The sequence below is a fragment of the Pipra filicauda genome, unplaced genomic scaffold, assembly GCF_003945595.2.
Source record: "Pipra filicauda isolate LSUMZ 115617 unplaced genomic scaffold, ASM394559v2 scaffold387_size670060_pilon, whole genome shotgun sequence".
Taxonomy (NCBI): Eukaryota; Metazoa; Chordata; class Aves; order Passeriformes; family Pipridae; genus Pipra; species Pipra filicauda.
Window position 1 is genome coordinate 603,429 of NW_024104517.1, and position 25,428 is coordinate 628,856.

At 36.8% G+C, this 25,428-nt stretch overlaps 1 protein-coding gene across 1 annotated transcript in view; it reads right to left on the reverse strand.

Annotated features, from left to right (window-relative positions):
* The window catches only part of DNER (delta/notch like EGF repeat containing), a 73,254-nt gene that overhangs the window by 11,322 nt on the left and 36,504 nt on the right, over nucleotides 1-25,428 (reverse strand). The window contains exons 7-11 of the mRNA XM_039384949.1: nucleotides 23,865-23,978; nucleotides 15,177-15,401; nucleotides 5,390-5,512; nucleotides 2,137-2,250; nucleotides 964-1,095 (exon numbers count right to left, since the gene is read on the reverse strand). Coding sequence (XP_039240883.1) covers nucleotides 964-1,095; nucleotides 2,137-2,250; nucleotides 5,390-5,512; nucleotides 15,177-15,401; nucleotides 23,865-23,978 — 708 coding nt within the window. The remainder of the gene's footprint in view (nucleotides 1-963; nucleotides 1,096-2,136; nucleotides 2,251-5,389; nucleotides 5,513-15,176; nucleotides 15,402-23,864; nucleotides 23,979-25,428) is intronic.

Below are 25,428 nucleotides of genomic sequence, written 5' to 3' on the forward strand. Positions count from 1 at the left end.
CATGTAAATGATATAGAAAACATTTTTTATTCCAGCCTTTGTGTTTATTTTATTAATCTATCACCTATCCCTGCACCATTAACTGTGCTAACAAACTTGTATATCTGTATAATGACTCAAAGGGATCTATGACCACAGTGCCTGAAGCATTCAAGCAGTTAAATACACAGCTGAATTCCCTAGTAAAGACAACATCTCTATCCCAGGAACAAGACATCAGGGAAATACGAAGCAGCTCTGTGAGCAGCACAACTAATGAAGCTTAATTTCCATTTTAACTCTTGGGCTTCATTCTTTCTGCCTCTCGTGGACTCTCCACTGGTCCATAATGGTGCACTTACAATGAAGCTTCTCTCTAAACTAAGCAGCAAGATCACACTGAAGCTGTTCCTTCCCTAGGCCCACCAGTGGAACCTCTCTAAGGCTTACTAAATGCTTATTTCTAACAAATTTGCTGGAAATCGGCCTATGGATGGAAAAGTTATTCCTGAAAGAATTGTTAAGTGCATGCACAGACAAGTCACAGCACAATTACACGGAACTAGTTTCCTTAGGTAAGCAAGTTCAAAGTTGTTTTGCTGAAACACCACTAAAACTACAGGTGCTCAGAAGTCAAAACAAATATGTTAGGGCCATGCTTATAGGGCTGTGGAAGTACATTTTACCCAAAGTAAGCTCTGAAGCACAAGCACAGTTAAAAGACAAACTGCTTAGTGCCCAGCTGTGAGCCAGTATCTCTGACAATCTAGTCCACCACATCTCAAAATAGGATGCCCAGAAACAGAACTTTTTAACTTTCATAGCCCCTTCTGAAATGTTATGGCCTAAAATAAAATTAATCTAACATGATTTTGATAATTTACACATGATTCGGAGTATTTGTGCGGATAGAAAGAGACAAGTATAAGTTTCTTTAACATAACATATCATTTTTAGACATTTTCAGAGAACCACAAAACTTACGTATTTCACAGTTTGCACCGACCCATCCGTGAGGACAGTGGCAGGTGTAGCCACCAGGCTGATCCATGCACGTTCCCCCGTGGTGACAGGGGCTGCTGTCACAGTCGTTTACATCGATCTCACATTCTTCACCTTCAGAGGAGAAAAAAACAACAAAAGCCACAGTTCTGTATGGCTGGTACCTGACACAGCAAGTACATTGTCAGCCATGTAATTTCTCTCTTGCTGCAAAACACCTTATAGTGCAGTAGCATCCTTATTCTCAGAACATCAAAAGTGTTCCAAGAAGAAAGTATCTTCATTCTGCCAGGTGAAAACAAAGTCTGAGGACTAAGGCATTTGACTAACCTCACCCAGACTCTGCATCTCATTTCTCTAAATATATTTGCCATGCCAAGAAAATATAATATAACAGTTGAACACGTACATTCTGACATGCTACACAATAATACAGATAATCAGTGTCTCTGAGAAACAGAGAAACATTGTACAATAGGAAGCTAATTCTTTTCCAAAGAATGCCCTTTAATTAGCACAGATAAAAAGCACAATTTGATCTATAAGAGTTATGAATGGGTTTATCTATTACTATCACATTAGATATTACATTACATGACTGACAGAGCATCAGGTTGTAAATTATCTTAGCAGCAGATATTTGGATTACACCAGTCATATCAGTCTAAATACAAGGCCAAAGGATTAAATGGGCTTCTTACCAGGACTCTGAAAGTGTAAATTGATTCATAAAAAGCACTTTAGGACTTTTAGCAATTGCATATTAAGGTAATGGAATAAGTTGTTTCTTGAGCACAAAGTAACTAAGGTCAATTTTAAAACATTTTTCAGTTTCAACAGTGTCCAATTAGTATATTGGCTTACCTGGAAGTCTTCAAAATGATATTTTTAAAATGCAATCTAGTGTCAAGTAGTAAGGCACATTAAATAGCTGTCAGCTTAGTAAAACCTCTTTAGTAACAGGCTTTATTTGCTACAAAGTTCAAAGCAGCTGTAATACCAAGAATTTTCCATTTTCACTAGACTGACTACAATTCAGCGAAGTCCAAATTAATGTGTTTCTTGAAGAGACCCAGTCTGACTTGGTATTTGTCTTCTTTGGGACATGGTGAACACTGACAGCCTGATGTTCTGTGTAACGTACAAATCACTTGCCTGCATATCCAGGTGCACAAACACAGGTAGCATTTAGACCTTCACTGTCACAAGTGCCACCATTCTGACAGTTGATGTTAATACAAGGGTCTTTGTATAATTCACAGTGCCTTCCTGAAAAGGACAAATCAGTAATTGCCATTACCATGACAGCATGAAATCAGTACATGCAATAACTTGATTTCACCTGGATGAATGTGCAGCCTCCAAACCTGTCCTATATCATAAGACTAAAGCCATGTATTTTATGCTGGTTAAACTTTTTACACACATGCCTCCTCTTTGCTCTTCCCACACAGAGGCTTTTGGGCTAGGAGAAGTAGGGCAATTTCTGCTAAGAACTACTGGCTGTCTATGAAAAACCAATGATATAATAAAGCATAATCTGATCACCTAATTACCTAATATTCTTCAATAAAATGTAAACAATAATTGTCTTGAGTAAGAATTTTATGTAATAACTTATGTAATAAAACACACCAGCATTCTGATGCCTCATTAACTTTTGCAGGAAAATGAGGAATATAACCAAGGCAATAAAAAGAAATTAATTTATTCAAATGGATAGTTAAAAGTGCATAATTCAAATGGATAGTTAAAAGTGCATGCCACTTTCTTCATTCTTTCATGCTCAGTGTAGGCTATGTGAATTCAGCAGCTTTGCTTTGCAGAAGACAGTGCAAGCTGCATCTGGCATACAGAACATAAAACTCAGCAGATTCCCACCTGGGGATAGGCAGAGGGACTCTACTGCCACTGCTACATGCATCAATTTCTTGGGATCTACTGTTCAGATAAAACTAGAAAAATCAATACATGAATGATTTAATCTGTGCATAGATGGCACTGAAACACATACATGTGAAAAATGAATGATTAGTGAGACTTCATTTATAATGTATCTACTACTGTGAAATTAACTTTTACTTAAAGTATCTGCTTAAATTTATCCATTAATTTAGGTTTTAAGTCTAAATATAACTCCTATTGCCATTCTTTGCTTGGGAATGAATCCAAAGTGACCACAAAGTGACTACTTAGCTAAAATCCTAAGTTATCCCCAAGTTTTCCCATTCTTATACTTCTTAAAAGAATTTCAACAAACTGGAGAGCAGGACTGGGTTTTGAATGCTTCTGTGTGGTAATGCTTAAAAATTACACACACATTTTTCACTTTATAAGGTGATTTGTGTTTCTAAATCCTTAATGTCCTGCAAACTGTAAAGATGCACAACCCAAAACCTTCTATGATTTTTTGATTCTATGATGGTCAATAGAAGCATAAACTCATAATGTTTATTTTGTATAAAAACTGCTTTGGCATCAGGAGAATGTTTCTAATAATGAGATAGTGAATGATTATGTCACTTGTGGAGATTACAGACCCTACAATGATGGAGGGCTAGAAGGGGTTAGACAGATACATATGAAAAGTGGATGTACAGCTGATCCTGTCTTACTCCTTCCCAATCTCTTTCATGAATACCAAAAGTGTTGCACAAGAAGTTTGCAACTTTGAATTTGGAGAGCCTGAGTGAATGACTGAAAGGAATTAAATTAGTTCTCTAGTGTTCAAGATTGCAATTATGTACAGCAATGCGAGCTTATGTGAGTTACATAAATAAAACCATGAAACCAATCACCTCAAGTTCATTGTGAAAATGAAAAACATACATAAAAGCAACTTATTTTAAATATATATATACACACACATACTTGCTCACTAGAGACCTGCCAAAATAATTTTGTTAATATTTGCAGTGTTAGCAGCAAAAAGGCAGAGCACTCTAGTTGAGCATCCTGCAGCTGCAGAAAGGAGCCAGCAGAGCCAGCAGCCCACAGGTACCTGCTGGCACAAACTTCAGACCTGCATGGCAGCTCTTGTCTATCTGCCAGCCAGGGGGGATGGAGGCACAAGGGGGCACTGCAGGTGGGGATGTCTGGGTTGGTGCTGCTAAAATGGAGGCCTCTGATGACCCACAGAGCGTCCTGAGCTGGGGACCTCAGCTCTGTTCATCAGTGTCACTGAACACCTGAAGCACTGGAATGATGAAAGCTCAGTAATCAGCAAAAAGTGCTCACAGGACCAGGCTCCCTGCTCTCATTTAAAGCATAATGTGCTGTGCACCCAGTGATTTCAGCTGCATGGACAGGTTGGTTGAGAACAGAAGATGAAGTCATAACATTGTGGTTAAATGCTGTTTAAACTGTCATGAAAAGCTGATGGTCATTTCCTCACTAAGCCTCTAAAATGATGAATTCTGCATCTATTGTCAAAGAGCAGTGCAATCACCAGCATGAAATACATATTTAGCCTCAAGCAGCTGTTAAGTGAGCATTACTTATCCACACAGCTAAGGATGGATACGCTTAACGAGAAAATGCTAGAGCAATGTTCCTTATAGTCATTCTGTGTAAAATATATGTATTTTTTAAATACTAATATCATATAAAATTACATTAAAAATGTTCTCACAGCATGATTCAAAACAGAATACACCAAAAAAGTATCATTTCAGCCCTCCACAGAGGGATGTCACAGACCACTGATATGTGTTAATCTGTTTACAGCTGAAATATACTGTGAGATGGAAGACTTTGTAGAGCCAAACATATACTCTTCTCATCTATTTTAGAAATTACTTAGGAAATGCCAAAGAGCAATTCCATTTGAAAATATCTAAGAGTAGCTGCAGTTAACATGGGAAACCAATCACAGACCTACTTCTCTCTCTGGGCTTTACAGTCTTTTAAATGAACAGTCAAGACAAAACTTTCATTTCTACTTCTTTGTACTAATCTATTTTAAATACTAATCTTTTATTATTATTTTGTTTTTAGCTCAGTTAACTGGAGAAAATTAATTAAAAAATAATTTGGAAAGCTCCCTATGTGAAAGCCCCTAAAAATAACTGATGAAAAAGTCTATTTGACAGTTATGTTTTCTTTTAAAAATTCATCACTTTCTAACATATCTTAAAAACAGCAGAAAAAAGCTACACCTATTAAGAGCAGGGAGAAGCCATTTGTCCCAGACAAGGACATGCATTCTCACAGATGAGATAAATCTAAACTATTCATTTGAATAAAGACTATGGGATCAGGATCTATACTGTCATTTGTTTCCATTAATTTTACATGAAGGATTTATTTCTGCCCAGTGAAGGATGTCGTATATACCTGTTTGTAACAGAACTTATCATAAAAAAAATACAGAGAACAGTTGAAAAGGCAAGAGGCAAACCCATCCTACCTTCATACTCAGCCAGGCACACGCACTCGTAGTGGTTGGCGAGGTCTCTGCAGGTGGCTCCGTTCTGGCAAGGTGCAGAAAGGCATTCATTATATTCCTCTTCACAGTAAAGGCCATGGTAACCTAAATCCCATGAAGAGGAAATAAAACAAGCCATGAAACACTTCCCAGTAAAAATTTACAATTAGGCAACTACAGGCTCCGGGCAGATGCTTGCTAATTTAAATATACTGCACAGACACATACATGTTAAGATGCTGATTTTAAAGGAATCTGCTCCCTGGGTGAAAATTACCCAAAAAACATTGGAAACACAATGTTCTGAGAGAAACCCCAGCCCCTGTGACAAACCACAGTGAGGCTGCAAGGGTGGAAGCTGGTGGCAGAAGCCAGTAGAAGCAACATGAATACCCACACTCTGATCGTAAAAAGGAATACAGGAATACTGATGTATCAACCAGCTCCCTCGGATCCTTGCATCACAGCCACTTTTCATCAAAGAGGTGATATAATTGTATAACAGTAGTTAGAATGATAATATGTTTTAACTTCAAAGCTGTACAATGTCAAAACACTGTAGAAGCATTAAGGTATTTCCATTTTTACAGAGTTCCCAAGCCATAGGCAGTTATTACAGCCTGATTAGGCAGACACAGAAAGCAGAGGCAGAGAAAAGACACCTGTTAACAGCCACTGAGTCATTTGTATCATGAGGTAAGAAAAAGGAGTTAATCCACTTGAAACAGTATTTTTTTCACTACTTAGTGTGCCATACAATCATTAGTTTCAACAGAAGTTGAAACTACTTTCCAGACATAGTGCATCAGGTCAAAGTAGCACCTACTCATATTAAGTAACAGCATTAATTAGTGCAGTGTAACAGAGGAAATAAACTAACTGTAATGCTAAAATATGTTTGCCTGATAGTATTTGTTTCTTGGTATTAAATATGAAGAATCATCTTTGTCATTTTGAAGGTCATTTTGAAAACTACTATTTTTGATATCAAGAAGCTTTTTTAATTCTTCTTCCATAGATTCAGGTTTTATTTTTGCAAGGAAAAGTTTCCTCTCTTATTTCTTGTTACTTTTCTTTCTTTCTTTTTTCCTTTTTTTTTTTTTTTTTTTTTTTTCTTTCTTCAGGTAAGGGGCTTTCCAATAGCGGAAATAATGTCTAAATTTATAGGTATTTAATAAACTAAAAAAAAAACCATCCATTGAAAAGGTGAGGATTGAAACTGTAGCCAATACTGTTGTCCACAGAGTAATGTCAGACACTTTGTATGTGGTGGTTACTGCACACCCTTTTTCCTCTTGGGCTATTATTTTATAAAATTTGCCTGATACTGAAAACAATATAGACTGGGAATTTTTTTATTTGTTTTAAATGATGTCAGCTTTGTCAATGTTCTAGAAATTTCATTCTATTAAAGGTTTGTATTACACATTTCAAAAGGTGGTTTCAAATATGCCTTCATATTAAAAGCCGTTTCACGAAGAACAGTCATACAGAGAAGATATGTCATGGTATGTTAACAGTGCATAAGAACACTCTGATATTCCCCTCAACCTTAATGATCACATAATAATACCAAGAATATGTACTTATAGTCTATGAAACAATACTCTGCACTGGAACAGTGTTCATACGCTTTTAAAAATCTTGATTTGCTCATTACATATAGCTGTAAAAGCAAGAGATGAGTGAACATACAATGAATAAATACACAGAGGGCATGAATAAAGATGCCAGGAAAAAGGCCTAAAATATAAAGTGAGTGTAAGATTCTGCAGTGTGATTTTAGTTCTTCAGATAATCTCTAGTTAGTAGCAAAACTCAGAGATATGAAAGGAGGGAATCTTTCACGAGGAACCAAGGAAAGGGGCAAATTCTCATTTTAGTAAGTGACAACCTATATTTGCTCTCCTGGTCTACATTTTCCCCAAAATTCTCAGAAAATCACACAAAATAGGACAAATGCCACCTCCAGGCAGTACTTGCATTTCCTCTCTCCCTCCCTATTATGGATAATTCAAAACAAAATTTTAGGAAGATACGTTAGTACTACTCAAGATTTTATATACAGTATCATCCATTTGATTCTGCACAAAATTGTTCTTTCATACAAAATAGTTAAGTGGACTAGTAGCTTATTAAGAAACATTTCAGAACCACTTTTTCCAAAGCTGTTAGCCAGGCAATACAGAATTAATTATGCTAAACATTATGGGCTTTCTTACTAGCCTACGATGAAGTTTATCTAGCTCATGGTTCTATGAAATACCCTTATGTGGTAAGATCTGTTGTCAACATACAAACCACCAAAATCAGCAAACTTAAAAGAAAAACAGATGGGAATTCCCAGTGTTCAACACCGACGTAATTCGACATTTTCAGAAAAAACGTTTTCCACTTCTCACCTTTCAAAGGGAACGAAGGGAATTTGTGACTGAATACTTGCCTGGTTTCCAAAATCAATACGAATTATGGTATCACCTCCTCAGGCTGCAGGCAGCCCACGCTGCCAGACACTGCACACAGCGAGGGAAAGATGTTTTCTCTCTCCACGAGAGGGCAGGTCTCGCCCACACACCATTTCACCCTCATCGTCCTCACCCTGGTGCCAGCAGCTTCCTTCTGCTGGAACTGCTGTGATGGAGAAAGTTCTGCTGTGGGACCAGGCACCCGAGGGAGAGGCTTGCTTCTCCTCATGGAGCTAAGAGGCACCGTATCACTCTTAATGAGCATTTCTCGTTGTATTACTGCTTTTAAATTATACTGATATATAAATCATGTAGTATACTGAATTCAGATATATATCTTCAAAAAGACTACATAAAAAATTTCTTTTCTTCAAAGAATTTAGATTGAAACAGGGGATTTTTTCTTAAATAACTTCAGAATAAAGAATTCTAGTGGAGTTGCTTCCTTTCTTTCTAAAAACATTACAATTCTGCAGCTTTTATATTCACAGCCAATGCCAAACACAGCTCTTCTGTGGTGTGTAACATTTCTGTGGACATATTCAGAAAGAAAGAAACAATTCCTACATTAACAACACTTCTCTAGCTACTGTGTCCTGAACTGGGAAAAAAAATATGTTAGGCAATGCAGCTTCAAAAAGGGCAACTTCTTTTTTCCAGGTCACTTGAAACCGGAAAAGCCTTCAATAACATCCTCTTCATGAACTCAAGCAGAACTCAACAATGAAGGTCCCACTCTGATTTGCTCTCTTCAGAGGCTGGGGAATGGACAGGGAGCCTAGAAAAAGAACTAAAATAAAGATGTCCCTACATTACCTCTTTTCCCTCTATGTGACAGTCCCTCTGCTACTGGTCTTTACAAAGGCAGAAACAGATCTGTTGCCATCCTCCTCTCGATTCCCAAGTTCTTCTTCCTCTTTCTTAAGCAACAGGGAGGCTGCCTTGAAGAGGCTGGGTTATTTTCCTGATGCTGCCTGGCATGGCCTTCAGAGCCCTACATGCTGAACTGCACTGTCTTTGCACATGGTTGTTAAAAACTGCAGGAGAAAATGGGAAAGGAAGCATGCAATCTCTGTCATGCAGGATGATGAGGAGAAGCCATGGGCTTTGTCAAAAGCTTTGAGAGCAGTTGACAGCAAAAGATACAGCAGAGGAACCTCTTGAGAATATCTGCACTTCCAGGTTAAAAAAAGAGACGCTTACTCTGCTTTTATAAATCAATAAAGAACAAAGCTGAAAGCCTTTGAGCCTTTTTAGACACTACCTCCTCAACAGTGATTCCCACACCTAACACTTCACCAAATCAAGGAAGCAGAACATAAAATCCCATCTTTATGGGAAGGCCTAATGGGGTACAATGTGAGAGAGCTCTATTTTGCAGGGAACAGCATCAGTCCACATATATGGTTGTTCACTAACAGAGGGTTATATAGTCAAGAAGCATGCTGTATAGTCAAGAGATAAATGTGTTCAGTGTAAGTTTGAGCTTATGTAACAATTAAATAAGAGAAAGAGAGAAGACTGCTCCAGATGGCAGGAAGGTAGGAAGGCATGCTCACTAGCCATGGCCAGATTGCATGGAAGGTTGTCTTAATGCAGAAGTGGAAAAAAGATGAGGAAACAGAAGCAAGAAAGAGCTCAGTTGGAAAGACAGTCAGGAACTGGAATTAACCTAAAGTCACCTCTGCTGGAGCTTGCATACCCTGCCCCAGTTCCAAAATGTGGGAAGGGAAAAGATAGAGAAAAAAAATTGCTACTGCTGCAGACAAATGTTGCACTGGCCTCTGCAAAGGCACTAAGACAAACCAATGCTCCCAGAACCACCTATTAGAGTTGCATGAGCAGAAAATCAAGGGAAACATACTCTATGGTACTACTTCTGAAGTTGTCATCATTCTTCACACCTTGCAGAATTTTTTCTGAAACTCCTCTTTTCTTTTTTCAAATGTTCTATATATGTCAGTATATATATATATATATATATATATATATATATATATATATATATAAAGTAGAGGGCAGGTATTTAATGTCTGTACATGTGCTTTGCAGTATCAAAATCTATACCCCTATGTCTTTAAGAAACCCAAATGCAAAACTTTGCTCCAATATTGTTATGCAACTTCTAGATAGATTTCTCCACCTTGGACCAGTCAAAGTTAAAAATACTATATTAAATATTTGCATTTTAAATTTATCACAGCAGCTGTATTAAATTAATTGAGTATAAAGAATTAAAAGGTTTAAGATAAAAGGTTTAAGAGGGGAGGAAACTGCTTTGAGATCCAGGGACTAAATAAATGTTCTACGAACAGATACAATGAGGTCTCACTGGTCTCACAAAACAGGTACTAGATGAGAAATCCAACTAATGAGGACAAGAATTTTTATCCAAATTAGTTCTTTAACATGAGGTAAGCATGAAAACACATGACACAAACTATGAATCTAATGTCCAAACACTGAGTATTTTTTTGTCAAGGGTCAGATGATGAATATTTATAACTGGGGTGTGGAAGCATATAATTGAAGATTTAAAGGTAAGGTTTCATGTGCAATTGAAAAATCATACACACAACACAAAGTAGATATAGTTGAATAGGCTTGGGAATTCCACAGAGCCCCTCAGCAGACATTTGAAGAAACAGTATGTTCAACTTTGAAATAACTTACACTTCTTTCTCCCATTCAGTAAATAGGGACATTAAAAAGTATTAGATTGCTCTCCAAGTTAAGTTATATAAATTAACTTTCCTGTACAAGCTAGTAGACGATGGAGATTATTTATAATGATGCCCTCGATGAAAGCCAACACACAAAAAATAATTAGTAGTAAATTCTTGATTGTGTATGTTCTGCAAATTGTGCAACTATGCAAATAAACCTACTATTATTTATCATTCTTCATATCTGTACCCTGGCCCAAAAAACCATGGAAACCAAACTGCCTACCAAGCAAGGAGACTTGCAAAGACCTTGAGGTAATTGGAACTGTTTAAAAGTCCTCTCTTGTTTAATTTTTGAGGCAGAAGTAATACAGATGAAAATCCAACTGACACTGTGCCTGCTAGTAGAAACAGTGCATAAAGGAAGGATTGCATTCAGGTCACACACATAAGCAAAACTTTGCAGCACTTTGCTTCTCTAACAGGAAATTACATCCTCTGTAAAATACCTAAAAAAAAAAAAAAGAACAAAGGGAAAAAGAAAGAAAAAGAACACGACACCCTAGAGCTGAACACAAAAATATAAGTGGCAGGTTCTAAAGTTTTTAGAGCCATAGGTTTCAGATGTACCAGATAACCAACATAGAAGAGAGTTCTAAAAAATGTCAGTTAATAAACTTTTAGTTATATATATATATATATATTAAAAAAATAATGTATAGGAATTAAGGGACATGTCTGAAACACTCCTGTTCAAAGAAGCCAGTGGTCTAGAAGCTGGCACACCAGTGCTGAGAGCCTGCAAGTTTTTCTGGTTCTCTCATGGTCAGGAGGCAGAGACCATTTCTTTCCTGCTGATGTGTGGCAATATTTTTAGTATTAACCCTTGATAATGCTATTAAACTGCACACAAATTTCATTCATCCGCTTTACAAGTAATGTGACAGAAACTGTCAAAGTCTCTTCAGGCAAAATTGTAGATAGAATCCAGCTTCTTAATATAGCAGAGACTCAACTCATCCACTCTAGTGAACTGTTTTGCAATAGAGATAACAAAAATGTGGTAGGCCATGATCTGTAGTCATTATTTTAAGGGGTTTTTTTTTAGTAATTGCAGCCTAGGAATCCTCAAATTTAATTGCTCTTATCTGCCTTACACACAATAATTATGCAAACTACCAGGAAAGTGTGACTCCTAAATGATGATCTACACAGAATAGACTCCCAATTATCTACTATCCCTTTAACTCGTGGGGAAAATCCCTGAAGATAATTGGTTCAAATTCTACTGCTATGACTTTAAAAAAGTCTGTAACAGTATGTTCATAACAATGAAAAGGCATAAAAGAAGGAAACAAATGATCCTGTGCATTCCTATCTTGCTACCACTTACGTGCAGTTTTTTAATGATCTTCTGAAATAAGATACCCAAGTTTTTCAACTGATAGATTAATGACAAGCTCACAAAATTTGGTCTTTAGGTTTCCACCTCTACATGAAGCACGTGATGCTAGTTTTGAAAGTGAAGTTTACAGCAGTCTATAAAATGTTTGGAAAAGAAGAAATCTTTTTTTTAAACTTCAAAGATGGAGCAACACAAAAGAGTTCAACTAAATATTAGCTGAATGCAACCTCTATGGTTTCTCATCTGGCTAACTTTTAAATGCACAAATATTATTTAAATGAGTTCCCATAACACAGGAAGTCTAGGACTATTTCTAAGTCCTGAGACACACAGAATTAATTTGAACAAACCTAACCATCAACTTCTAATCAGGTTTAGGTGAAAAAGTTAAGAAAAAAAGTTTTTATTTGTCCAAAAATATTTAATTAGCTTTTCATTGTTTGAACCACAAGCAAAGAACGTGCTAAAGAACATTAAAGTTTCCCAGGTTTACTTAGAAAGAGAAATGTCTAGTTTTTCCTACCATGGATGACAGGGGAAGGGCCATTTGTGCTGGACAGCTCCCAGTGCTACAGAAATTGGCTCCCTTTTGAGGACATTTAAAAGAAATATTTTTTTTTTACACTATTTCAGAAATTCAGGTTTCTGTTTACTTATCTTCCCAGCACTTATACAGGTAGAGCATCTCTTCCTGTGTTTTGATTTTTACAATTTAAAGCATTTGAATCCTGACAATTCTTTTCAGAACTTCCTAGACCGTACACAGAACCAGGAATCTTAAAAATGTTCATCATCAGTCTGGTTTTTACAGTCATCTGTGGTTTCAGCCATATATTAAAAATTGTTTAAAGATCAAGATATATTGATACATTTTGATCGCTTTCCTTGTTGTTCAACATTAGGCAGCTTCTCAACTCGTTTGTTTTTCCACCATGTGTTGGGATGTTTTTTGGCCACACCCCAATGGCTTGTAACATTCCATAGCTAGTAAACAGCAGTTTTCTGTTATGAATCCAAACAAGTTAACAAAATACTCACCAGCCAAACAAGGAATAGACTGATGCTACCAAATAACTCTCACAGTCCTACCCGCTGAGCACTTTTTTCCTGTATTTCTGGATTTTTTTTTTCCTAACTTCAAGGTTTTTTCCCTGTTCATTCCCTATGCTATTTAGTCCTTCAGGGGGGCTGATTGAGGAGAAGAATATCCAAAATGAAGGAGTAAATATTAAACTATTAAATACTCATTCCTAAAAAGGAATGTAGAAAAAGAGCACTTGGCAATTTCAAATACCTTCAATCAAAATGATATTTTTCCAGACATGGAACCAGTTATATGGTATGAATTCTAGTTTATACTTTTGATAAGACAGGATATGCTGGCTCTATTTAAATATGATTAGGTTTATTGCCCTTCATCTCAATACCTTGTCCTTTTCTCTAAGGATTCCTGTATTATGCAAACAAACAGCAAAGGAATTAAACATTTAAAAAAGGAAGACTGAATATTTGTAATGAAAGATTTATCATCTTCGGTTCGCAAAATACATAAAACAAACCACGTGTCAGGAAATACATTTATGCACTACATAATGCCATTCTTTTGAGATGGAAACTGCCCACACCATTCACAGAAATATTTGAGTTGAAAACATTTGAGGTCACTTAAACACCTGGACCTATCTTGCCACAAAAATCTACCTACCCTCTGGTTTCTGAAAAGTTGCAAGCATGCAAGCAGAAGAATTGAGGATGTTTCCTGAAAATAAATGCTGTTCATAAAATAGAGACTGCTTTTTTCCTTGTTGATGTCGTGGTTAAATATATTAATATGTTTCAATGATTAAAGCTTTTACATGAGATTCCTATAATCTTGTATGTATAAATTCACAAGTGCTGTCAACAAATTAATTATAAGATAACACTACTGTGGTATGGTCTGCATTTCACTTTCATATTTTTCTCCTTTATAACGTATGTAATTTCACTATAAATCTGTCAAATCCAACTACAAATTTCCACTAGCTTCCTCTCAGTTTTGAGTACCTCCAAAAAAACTTTTGATGGCTCCTTGAATGGCTCTTAACAGAAGTTAAATTCTGACACCTTCTAAAAATGCTGCATTAGTAGATTTCATTATAAAATCCCCATATTCACAAATACACACAAATATGAGATTGGCAGGATACCTGCACATCCTGTAACTGAGAAGGCAGAGATGGAGAATTGTGACTGGTTTCCCACATGACATGGAACAGAAGCAGAGAGAAGGTATTTCTCTGAGAGGAACTTTGCAGAACAACGTGTGTGTCACAGTGTTATGTATATATAGACCTACTAACTATCCAGTATCACTCCTTTGTTAATCATTTGTACACTGAAAATTTGTTTTCCCCTTTAATTTCTTCAGTTTTCAAGTGTATAGCTTTATAGGAACAGCCTTAAAAAAAATATGCCAAAATTATTCAAATTATAACAAAGATTACTGGGTTTCACTCTGCAAGTCCTTAAGCGGAGGTGGACGTGTAGCACAGGATATCATTATTTCTAACTGCTACTTCAGCTATTAAATATCATTTCTAAAATGTATAAAGGAGCTAAGGGAACCCTAATACTCTGTTACATTGGCACAGTGAATTAAAAAAACTCTAGAGCTGTGCAAAATGATCCCCAGACACCATTCACTGCCAAGCTGAGTTGTCAAACAATTCCCAGCTGAGCCACCTTGCTGTACCCACCTCAGCAGCACCACTGGAACTTCTGAAGAGAGACAATTTATGGAAATATGGATGGCAAGACTAAACCCTTCAGAGTAACCAATTTTTTTCCTTCTCTACCTTTGTTCAACCACCTTGTTTTTTTCTACTCCTTCCCCGATGATCAGTGTCATATTTTCCATTCTCTGCACCAGATTTTGTAATTCCAGTGGCACAGATACCTCACCTTAAAAAGATTTATCCTGCAGACTGCGGTTTTGTAATACAGCTGTAGTGATTACCCAAGCCATATGGATCTCAGTGGGTATTTTCAGTGCTCACTCTGCAATTTTTGATTTCCCAAATGGAATGTGTAATGTGTAGATTCCTATCATTACTCTAAACAGATAAAACATCTGCTCAATGTGTTTTATAGACTGAAAAAGAAAAAAAAAAGTAAATAATTTAAAACTATATATGGAAGCCACATATAAAAATAGTGGAAGGTTTACAAAGTGTGTAACTGCTTGTACAAACCAGGGTTACAGAGGCATCTGTAGCTGGTTCCAACACTGCGACAAATGCCATGTGCACATGGATTCAGGGCACAGAAGTCAATTAGCTGAGCACATGTAGGTCCTGTAAAGCCAGGACTACAACTGCAGGAGAAGGCAAGTCTGTCTGCATAACAGGTCCCGTTGTTCTGGCAGGGAGATGACGCACAAGGGTCTATTTTGTCTTCACAAGAGGTTCCTAAAAACCCTAAAAGAGATAAATGGTTTTGATGAGTAAGCATTTTGGTATGCATACAATTTTAATAACTCAAGCATGTTAGAAGTAAGTCATTGATATGGCTTAAATTCTGTGAAAATTATGAAAATTAAGAAAACACAGACTTCCTGGATAATAAACTCTAATTTTGTCCACTAAAGATGCTTCAGGTAAAATCATACTATGATATGTTTAAGGAAATGAATTGCAAAAATATTTGCTGAAACTGATAGTGCTTATCTGCCTTCTGAGTGGACCTGACTGAAAAAGCAGAAGAGATTTTCTAAAGATCAGGAGCTGACTAGCCTGGAGAAGAAAGAAAAGCCAAAACTGACCTTTTTTCATATCTCTTAACATATACATTAATTATAGCAACCTCTTAAACAGAACGTGGGTTTACTTAAGCATCAATAATTTAAATGTCTTTTATAAGAACAATCTTGTCATTAGCAGGAGACACAATAATTTATTGAAGAAACACCAGACAAAAAATAGACATAAGGAAAAAGATATTCTTGCATGGGAGGTTTTTTAAAATCAGATGTAGGGAAGAACAAATTGCAGTACATTAACTACAGTTTGTGTCTATACATACACAAACATCATATATGTAGTAACACAGTGCATGGTTATTGCACCCAAAAGCCAGTCAGAATAGTACCTTTCCAAATAAAAATCAAACTGTCCTTTCCATTCAGTTCTAATTTTTTTTTGCTGAGTAATTGGTCCATTTGTACAGACCCATCATTTTTCAGGCTTACAGTTCCCTGGATTATCTTACACTCTAGAACAGCTATTAACCTTACAATGGAATATTAAACAAAGGGGAGTAACCCACACAGAGCATACTACAGGGATCTACTCACACAATTAACAAGACTTAGATTATTGTAACTAAGAAAATATGGGAAGGCCACAACTCCTGTGTGAGTTCCAGACAAAACTAGGATGTACTTGGCCACTGTTGGCAGCAGGATTTTAGGGGCATCTTCAAATATTAGCTCCTGGACAAGTGACTTAAAAGGTCATGTTTCCCTCATATGTCCATAAGTCTCACATCAGAGCTATGAAATGAAAACCATGGAAAAAGTAACCTAATTAACAAAAACAAACAAAACAACAACAACAAAAAAAACCCAGGAAATTTAAAAAAAAAAAAAAAAGAAAGAAAGAAAGAAAAGAAACAACATACAGATTGAAATTTAACAGTTTAGCCATACATAACTCAGCAACAGATCAGGAAAGAAAAGCAAGTCTGGCAGGGCACAGGCGAAGAACACGCAAGGCAAGACCCTTCTGCCCTCTCCAGGCAAGATTTTGCTATCCCATGGCTCTAATTGCTTCATGGGCTTTGTGAGGACCACCTGCTCACCAGTGCTGAACAGACAGAGCTTAAAAACAAATACTGGGAAAAAATCCCCAGATACTGGAATCCTGTCTCAGAGGTCCCTCCCGTCAATAATAACTAAGCATCAGAAACTGTGGAGAACAGAAACCCTGAGATCAAGGATCTAATTCCAGGATCTAATTTGTTTCACTGACAAATTAAAAAAAAAAAAAAGCCTGTTATCATAAAATCTTGGTCAGATTTAAAAGAACCTGCAAGAGCTTTTAAGTATTACCAAGAGGAGGTCAGCCAATGAGTCCAGTGAAATCTCTATATTAACTCTGAAACCAGATTGAAAAGGATCAAGGAGATCTGAGGTCACCCAAAGACATTAATGCTGCTTCACTACAACCTTTGCAGTAATCTTCCCCACAAAGAGGAGCTTACTGGCAGATGGCTAATGTTTCAAGTGACAAAGCACTTCAAGAACATATGCAGGTTTAAAATACACCAAAACATGTTGCCCTTGTGCTATCTTTGACTGCACTGTGAAATGTGTTTAGTTGATTCTGGAAGTTTAAATCTTTAGTGTGAGTTAAATGTCTGAAAATGCTCAAAGCAGCAAATCTGGAAATTATTATTTTGGCGTTTCCGAATGTACATTTAAATCCATACCAGTACAACTGCTGAAAATAAATAATGCAAGGAATAACTTTAAAAATAAAATTCAGAGGTGTATTGATTGAAAACAGAATCAAATACTGGAGGAAAAAAAATCGGTATTGTTTACCTGCAGATAATTATCCCCTGAACTGCTCTTCAACCCAACTCTGCACCTAGGTCATTGTTGGTGTAACAGGGACATGACTGAAATGCAATCACTACTGGTAATTTGAGAGATCTGAATACAAAATATAAAAGGAATAATGCAGAAGGTAAAGCGGAAAGGCAATAGTGGAAAATATTTATAATTCTAAAAACCAGAATACAATGTTGGTGCTTACATGGGTCAGGCCATTGGGCTCGTTGTCAAGAAGAATAACAGTATTGAGTCAGGTGATATGCTTTATAAATTGCAACAGATCTCCAGGGCAGTGATTGAAAGCAGATCAGAAAATGTTTTCAGAGACAGAAAAGCTCCCCAATTACTTCACTATTGAAAGCAAAAGAGCCATGTGCAAGCCAAGGAAGTTAAGCATTTTCTGAAGACACTGTAGACCTGTCTTTTATACAGATTGCAGAAAAACTAACTAGTATGAATGTTGTGTTACACCCAATTCCGAGCGTTAGAAAAACGTGAAAAATTAAGTCTATGAATTGCCAGCACTTGGGATTACAAAGCCTTTAACTGTGAAGTACAGGGATAAGGAGTAAAAGAAATACGGGCAATTTATTTTCCCTATAGAAATTTGTCTTGTGAGGAAATAGAAATTGATGATATTTCACCAGAATTCTGTAAAGACAAAAAAGATACCGATCAGATGGATCACGAAGTCATTAAAATGTAGCTGTAAGATTTTGATTGAAAATCACCCTTGCTAAGTCTTTATGGATGAAGATGAATAGAGGCTAAATCCATTCAAGCACTAACTAGAAGTCTATTTAGAATAAGAGCAATTTGGGAAGGTGCCAGGTAAAAACATTAGATTAGCAGAGAGTACCAGAAACTAAACAGCCATAAAAAATTTTAATTAACAACAAAATGTTCTTCAGGTAAATTAAACTCTTGTGGTAATATGAAGAATTCAGCATTCTAATCACCAATAACCTTGGGAAATCTTCCATATGCATCAGCTGTGTGACCCACCTTCCTGGAATCCAGATAGTAAATAGGTTTATTCTATGTAAACCTAAAGAAGTTGGAATCACATCTGCAAGATGTACTAGAGGAAAAGGCTTTTACATAAACAATGAAGGACAGAAAAAAGTGAACACCTTGCAACTTAAAACTATTCTAAATCTAGGCAAATAACTTCTGTTCTCTCAGTCAGTTACAATCCATGGTGACAATGTGCATTTTCTAGATGCTATTGCAAATCAACACGTATGAATCACAGCTTAGCATCTTCTATCACTGTCAAACACTTTTTTTTAAACCACAGAATCTGTAATAAGAGCATTCATAAATTTGTTGCTTTCCAGTATTTTCAGAAATAGCTGCAGATATTTCAGGACACTTTTGCTCAGTGTGTTGCCAGCAGTAGTTACCTGCAGCTAGTCAAATCAAACTGTCAACAGGAAAATAAAATCAATCCTGAAATGTGAATTTCAAGTAATCTGTATGTTAAACTCTTAATCTCAAGCATTGTTTTCTCTCTGTCTTCTTCTAGAGGATGTCTCTGAAATCAATTATTGCTGAGGATCATTTTTCAAAAATATATTGCCCTGAATGAAAATATTTCTGCCCCTTCTGTCAGAGCAGGTGACCTCCACATACAGCAAGTAGCAACAGCCTAAGAAGCCAAGCCCATTTTCTGTGGCTGGCCAGCTGAATTCATGCCACTTTAAACAAAGATGAATATCTTCCTATAACACTGGATGCAGTTCATCTTTACTCATTATCAGGACATTAAACTTGCATGGAAGAGAAACAAAAGTTTATTTTTTTAATATAACTGATGTGCACTTTGCTCATCATTCTCTGGTTTTGTTCAAAACCATAGTCCACTACCAATGTATTTTAATATTATCTTATCAGTGCAACTGACAAAAGCTCTCCAAATATTTAAGAAACATAAAACAAATATATACACAACTACCAAGTCTTTTATTCTGTCTAATTTTACAAAATTTGTATGTGGAAGTAACACGTTTCCCCCACACAAAATGAGGCAATTTCCATATAGGTTTTTTTTCATTTTTAACAAAGATTTCCATGAATTTGGTAACTACATAAGCAAGGATAACTAGTTTCTACATTGTTGAAACATGTTTATCAATTTAATAACATTTGGCTATTCATTCAATGTAATGACATTTGCTTATTCCAAGCAGGGGTTTTTTTACGTTTCCAATATTTTTTTTATATATTTAATTCCACTTCAGGGTACTTTGGAAATACACATAACTTCTCAGTGACATAAAGAAAATGGAGCAACCAAACTTATAAATTGATAATCAGTACACCAATCAACTCAAATAAAATTTATTAATGCTGTTGTCAGTACAGTAGTATGTTATAAATTACAAGAAGGGGAAGAAAATCAGGGGATTTATGGAATCATTCTGAACACAAATTTCAAATATTCGTATTCAGGTTGACATGTTTACTATGTGTAGGATTTTAGAATATCTAGAAATTCCTTTGCATGATCATTTGAATGTAATATTTGCTAAATGTATGTTTATTAACATGAAACTTTTCAGAAGACAATCAAAGATCCTCACCCCATTGTAAGCACAAGATCCCAAATATACTTTTCAAATTAGTGTCAAAATTTTAAAGAAATTCTTTGGTCCTTAGTATTCCTTAAGCTACTTCTCTATAAATTTGAGTGTAAAATCCAATTTGCTCTTTAGTACAGGTGACTCAACAACTTCAGGTAACAGTTTATTTTCTGGCATATTCTGAACCTAAAACTTACAATGCATCCCAGAGAAAACGAAATCTGCAAGCATAATGAGATTTTCTTTACTAAAGGACTCTTAAGGCAGCAAAATTTTCTAAAGAATAATCACGAATTGTTCACATCTGAGATAAGCTGCTTTTTCAGTACCTCAGATCTCACCTTCTGTCAGTTATCACATCCTTCTTTCATGAACCACAGATCTCATTTGTAAAAGAAATGCACAATCTCGAGATCATTCCTCATTGTTTCCATCTCATTCCTTTATCTGCCATCTTCTTCTTTTCCCTTTGTGATACTTTCCATATTTTCTTATCCTTTTCTGCCTAACCACATTATATCTCCAGTCTGTAGTTCTTACACATACATACACCTTTCTGCAGAGTGCTGAATTAGCACTACATAAAGAAAAGCCTTTTCTCAACAAGCAATTACTATTAAGCACAGCAGGAGAAGAGCAGCAGGGCAAGAGACCTTCAATTAGAAAACTAGGGCGTTGGTAGGGGGTTTTTAATGGAAAATTTGAAGACATGCTAAAAATAGCAAATATACAGGTTACTGCTTCTGCAATTTTCAATTAACTATCCTTTGTTGTATTTACAAAAATTACCAATTTTCTTCAAAACCCAAACAAAAGCTCTCAAAATACGCCTCTGTGAGAGGATAACACCTGAAAAGAAGTAAGAAGGATCAAAGGACAGTCAGTAGTAAATGTAGGTAATATATTTTGCTACATCAACTCTGTCCTTGCACAAAATATCTGAACTCTTGAGCTCACTGGCATTAGTAGACCTCCCAGAACAAAATGGAAAAGCAACACCTTTTTACTTAATATGCCCAGTAGGCCACACCAGAGCAATAACCCAGGCCCTGCAGACAGGCTGTGTCTGCACCAACACTTCCCTCTTCGTGGTGACGACATGGGTAGGAAGCACAGCTGTGTGACTTCATGGGAAGCATTCACTCTTGGAACCAACTGCAATTATTAGGGAGAATCTTTGGGATTGCTGTTGAGTTATCGCAGGCTGACACAAGAAGAGCACCATGCAAACAAGATGTCATTTGTTCCCACAAACCTAAGAATGATTTTCTCATGTCCAAGGAACTAAGAATCAGACACTGAGCACATAAAACTATTCTTCCCAAGGGAAATAATCCTGGAGAGTCCAGAAAGTGATTCCTGAAACACTCTATCCCCTCCAGAGGCTTTCTCTACATTGGTAAATAAAGCACATCAATGCACAAAACCTGATTTCAACAGGAGTTATAAGTGTATTTCGGTAAAAGTTTTGGAAATTATACTGGGAGACTAGAACTGGTAACTCTACACAGGAAGTTTCAGGAAGATGGCTGAAAAAACATTTGCCTATCAACAAAGCCTAGGAGCAGAGAGGTACTTTTTGAAGATGTTAAGGAATTGTTTCAGCTCTTTCTTTCCTCTGGAAGGGTCAAAAATCACACTGTGTCTTTAAGGAAAGTCCAGAAACCATTGAAAATCTCAAAGTTCCTGGCAGAACAGGGGCACAGGCTTGTAACACATAATAAGAACAGAAGTACCAACAAACAAAAAGACCAGACTACTGAAAAAATGATACCACTGTGCCCCGAAGGAAAAAGAGCAAAGCATGCAGCCTGAACATTAAGATAGTACAATAATTGCCAAAATAAGCCTACTTAAAGCAGAGCACTCAAGAGAAACAATTGGAAACTCATCAATCACAAATATGGATCAGTGGAAAAGAAAGGAGCAGAAGATAAATATTCAAGGAGCAAAGCAGGTGACGAGGTTGAGGAATCAAATAGCTTAACACAGAGAGAGCCAAACACGAGCAAACAGAGAAAAGGAACGCAAGTGACTTGGTTCTTCTGCAGCAAAAAAGCTGCTACCAGTGGGAAATGCTGCACATCAAGCACTGGCACATCAAGTAACCTCTCCATCAGTGTTCTGGGGGTGGGAGGTTTTCCTCCCCTGTGCTCCAGGTCTCCCCCACAGCACAGAGGCCCAGCACGGGGCCCTTGGCACAGCCAGCAGGTGCATTTACAGGAGCAGCATTGCCACCAGCAGTGCCAGGGCCGGCGGGCCAAGCGGAGCTGGCAGCCTCCCCACTCCCCTGACAGACTAATTGCCCCTGGCACGAGCTCCCTGAGCCGGAGAGCAGCCACAGCCCCCCACAGTGACTGAGGCACAAATGCCATTTAGCAGGCGCTGGGAGCAGGGCAGCGCATCCCAGCCACAGCCCCACAGCACAGCCACGGCACAGGGTGGGGAACGTGGCCATCCAGGGATCTCAGCCCCCCAGTAACCCCAACCCGCGGCCAGTGTCACAAATGGTGATAGGAGAGAAGTCAAGACAAGGTCAGCACATTCACTCATAGCTCAGCAGCAGCAAGCAACTGAAGTATGCCACACACAAAAACAAATAGGGCTGATTTAAAGCAACCAAAAATCCCAATAGCTTTTCTTCCTGACATTTATCACTGGAAAGATCATTTCCTGCACAGCATCCTTAAAGGCTCTTGAACAGATCTCCTACAGAAAATGCAAGCAAATTATTCACCAAGCCTAACACCTAATATTTTTCTTGCTGAATTCTGCTACTAGTTATAACAGAAACAATTTTCGAAATTCTACCAAATATAAGATCTGCACTGCTGTCAAGATGTCAGTGTGTTTCAACACAGCTGTTAAGTGCTAAAGCATGACACTTGAGAAAAGCAAGGAATCAGTCTAAAGAAATCACAAATAATCTTCATTATTAAGCAAGTAGATGTTACTGGAGAAGTTATCAAAGACTTGCACCCCTAGAGCAAGCATAAGGTGCTGGCAGAACAAAAACAACATCCACAGATCAAGTAAGGACAGAAAAATAATTAATTCAAAGCTCTAATCTTAATTATAAATAACTAATAGAAGGCTTCATAATTGAAAGCTTCCACTCATGATAATTTTTTAATATGCAGTTTAGACATCTGTCATTGCAGTCAGCTCAGGTTACAAAAGCACACACCGGCATTGGGGTGTCCTTGTTTCACACAGTTATATTTACAGAGTTTACCAGTGACACTCAATGAAAGGAATATGTCCAAACTGGAAGGAGAAGGAATTAAAATACTGGGGGATTGAAATAATTCCTTTAGTTTTGAGTTATTACTCTTACACACATTTTAGCCAGCTGGCCCATATGCAGAAATGTGCAAATGCTACAAGGGAGGCATCTTTTTCTCACACATTTAGTGGGCAATATAAAAATAAGATCACATCCTAGATCTCCTCAAATTCACCTTTCTCGCAGTGCTGGAGCCTGATTTCTATTGTAGAATGAAAGAACATTTCTGCACCACATATACGCTGAAACACTCAGCCCCTGCCACACTTCCTATCCTATTGCTGACTGTACAATCATTTCTCATCTGGATATTTTTTTCTGCTTACAATTATGGGCTAAGGCACAATTTAAAAAATATTTTAATACATGTATCAATATAACTGAAAATTTAGACTGAGCACACACCACAAAACACCAGTTTGTATGAGGTACTTAACAGGTGCTTGCTGTTTACCTTCTGGGCATTGACAAGTGAATCCATGGATGTTGGATGAGCAGGAACCTCCATTTTGGCATGGCTGCTGGATGCAATGATCAATCTCTGACTGGCACAGCTCTCCAGTGTAACCTACAAAACACACACAATATTCAGAAAACAGAGCAAAAGTGAGGGTTTACCACAAAATGTATTACTAGTCATCCAAACGGTAACAATACTTTTCTTGAATAAAATTAACCAAATAAGCAACAGAATACAGGACAGTCTTCTAATTCTTTATAAAAATGAGATTTCTAATTAAAATGTATTCTTCACTGGAGAAACATAAATAAGTAGCACAAATCTGGAGGTTATATCAACTGTATTTTAATTAGAACAATATTCTGACAGCACTAATACAATGGAGGTAGGTGCTCAATCCTCATCAGCACCCACATAACCAAAAAAATAAGTAATTTTGGAAAGACTTTCAAATGCATCTTGAATCTCAAGTCAATAATCTTTATCAAGACTTTAAAAGAACTTGACACTATGAATTACTTGTGCATATGCTGAATGACTGTCATTTGCTCCTGCTTCTGGGCTTCAAAAAGAGTGTTTATTTTAAGTGGGAGCTGTGAAGAGTTGCTCAGCACAGTTGCAAACTCCTCCAAATAAGCTCCTATAAGTTCACAAGCTACAGATTGTGTGTACTGTACTATTTGACCATAAGTCTGCTTTGTTCCATATGTCTGATGTCTGTAACACATCCCCAGCAAATGAACAAACTTAAAAATACAGTCTAAATTATTATACACTCCAAACTTTAATTCCTTAACAAATACCACACATTCCCCTTTTCTAATTTTTAATTTACCTCCAAGAAACTCTCTTGAATGCATGACCGAAGAAGAAACTAAATGCTACACACAGACATTATTTTTTTTAAAGGAATCCTACATAAAATTGTAAATATCTTCAACAACAAGCACATTTAACTCAAGATCTGGTGTTAAAGACTAGTAAGCTATGACCAGGGGACACTGTTAGTACACTGCTAGAAAGAGGTATAGAAGACAAAGACCCCAAGGTGAGAAAGAGGACATGCCTGGACCAGGATTTTGCTGATGCAGGGGGAAAAGGAAAAAGAAGGGAAACCAAACCAAACAATGGGGGGGGAATTTTCTTTTTTTTAATAATTATTTTTAATACAATCAAAATTTAAATTTATGTGTCTTTTTGGCAGGTTAATACCCATACCTGTTCAAACCTTAACTTCATAACATTTCCTTCCATTAGAATTTGGGAAAAATCATATTCACATACAAATCTTTCTGAAACTTGCATACGGAGATATATATGATCATCAAACACTTATCTACCATTTTCTTTAATATTTTTCTGTATAAAATGATTTTTTTTTTTTAGAAATTCCATGTTAAATGAAAACAGTTAGTTTTCCTGACTATTTTTTGATGTGTGGATGCAAAGTTTGGTGGAAAAAATAACTATGCATAGAAACACAAACCACTGACGTCAACAGTGATTGAGCCACCTCAATAACATTAGACACTTGCTATTAAAAAAACAGGAAGATTTA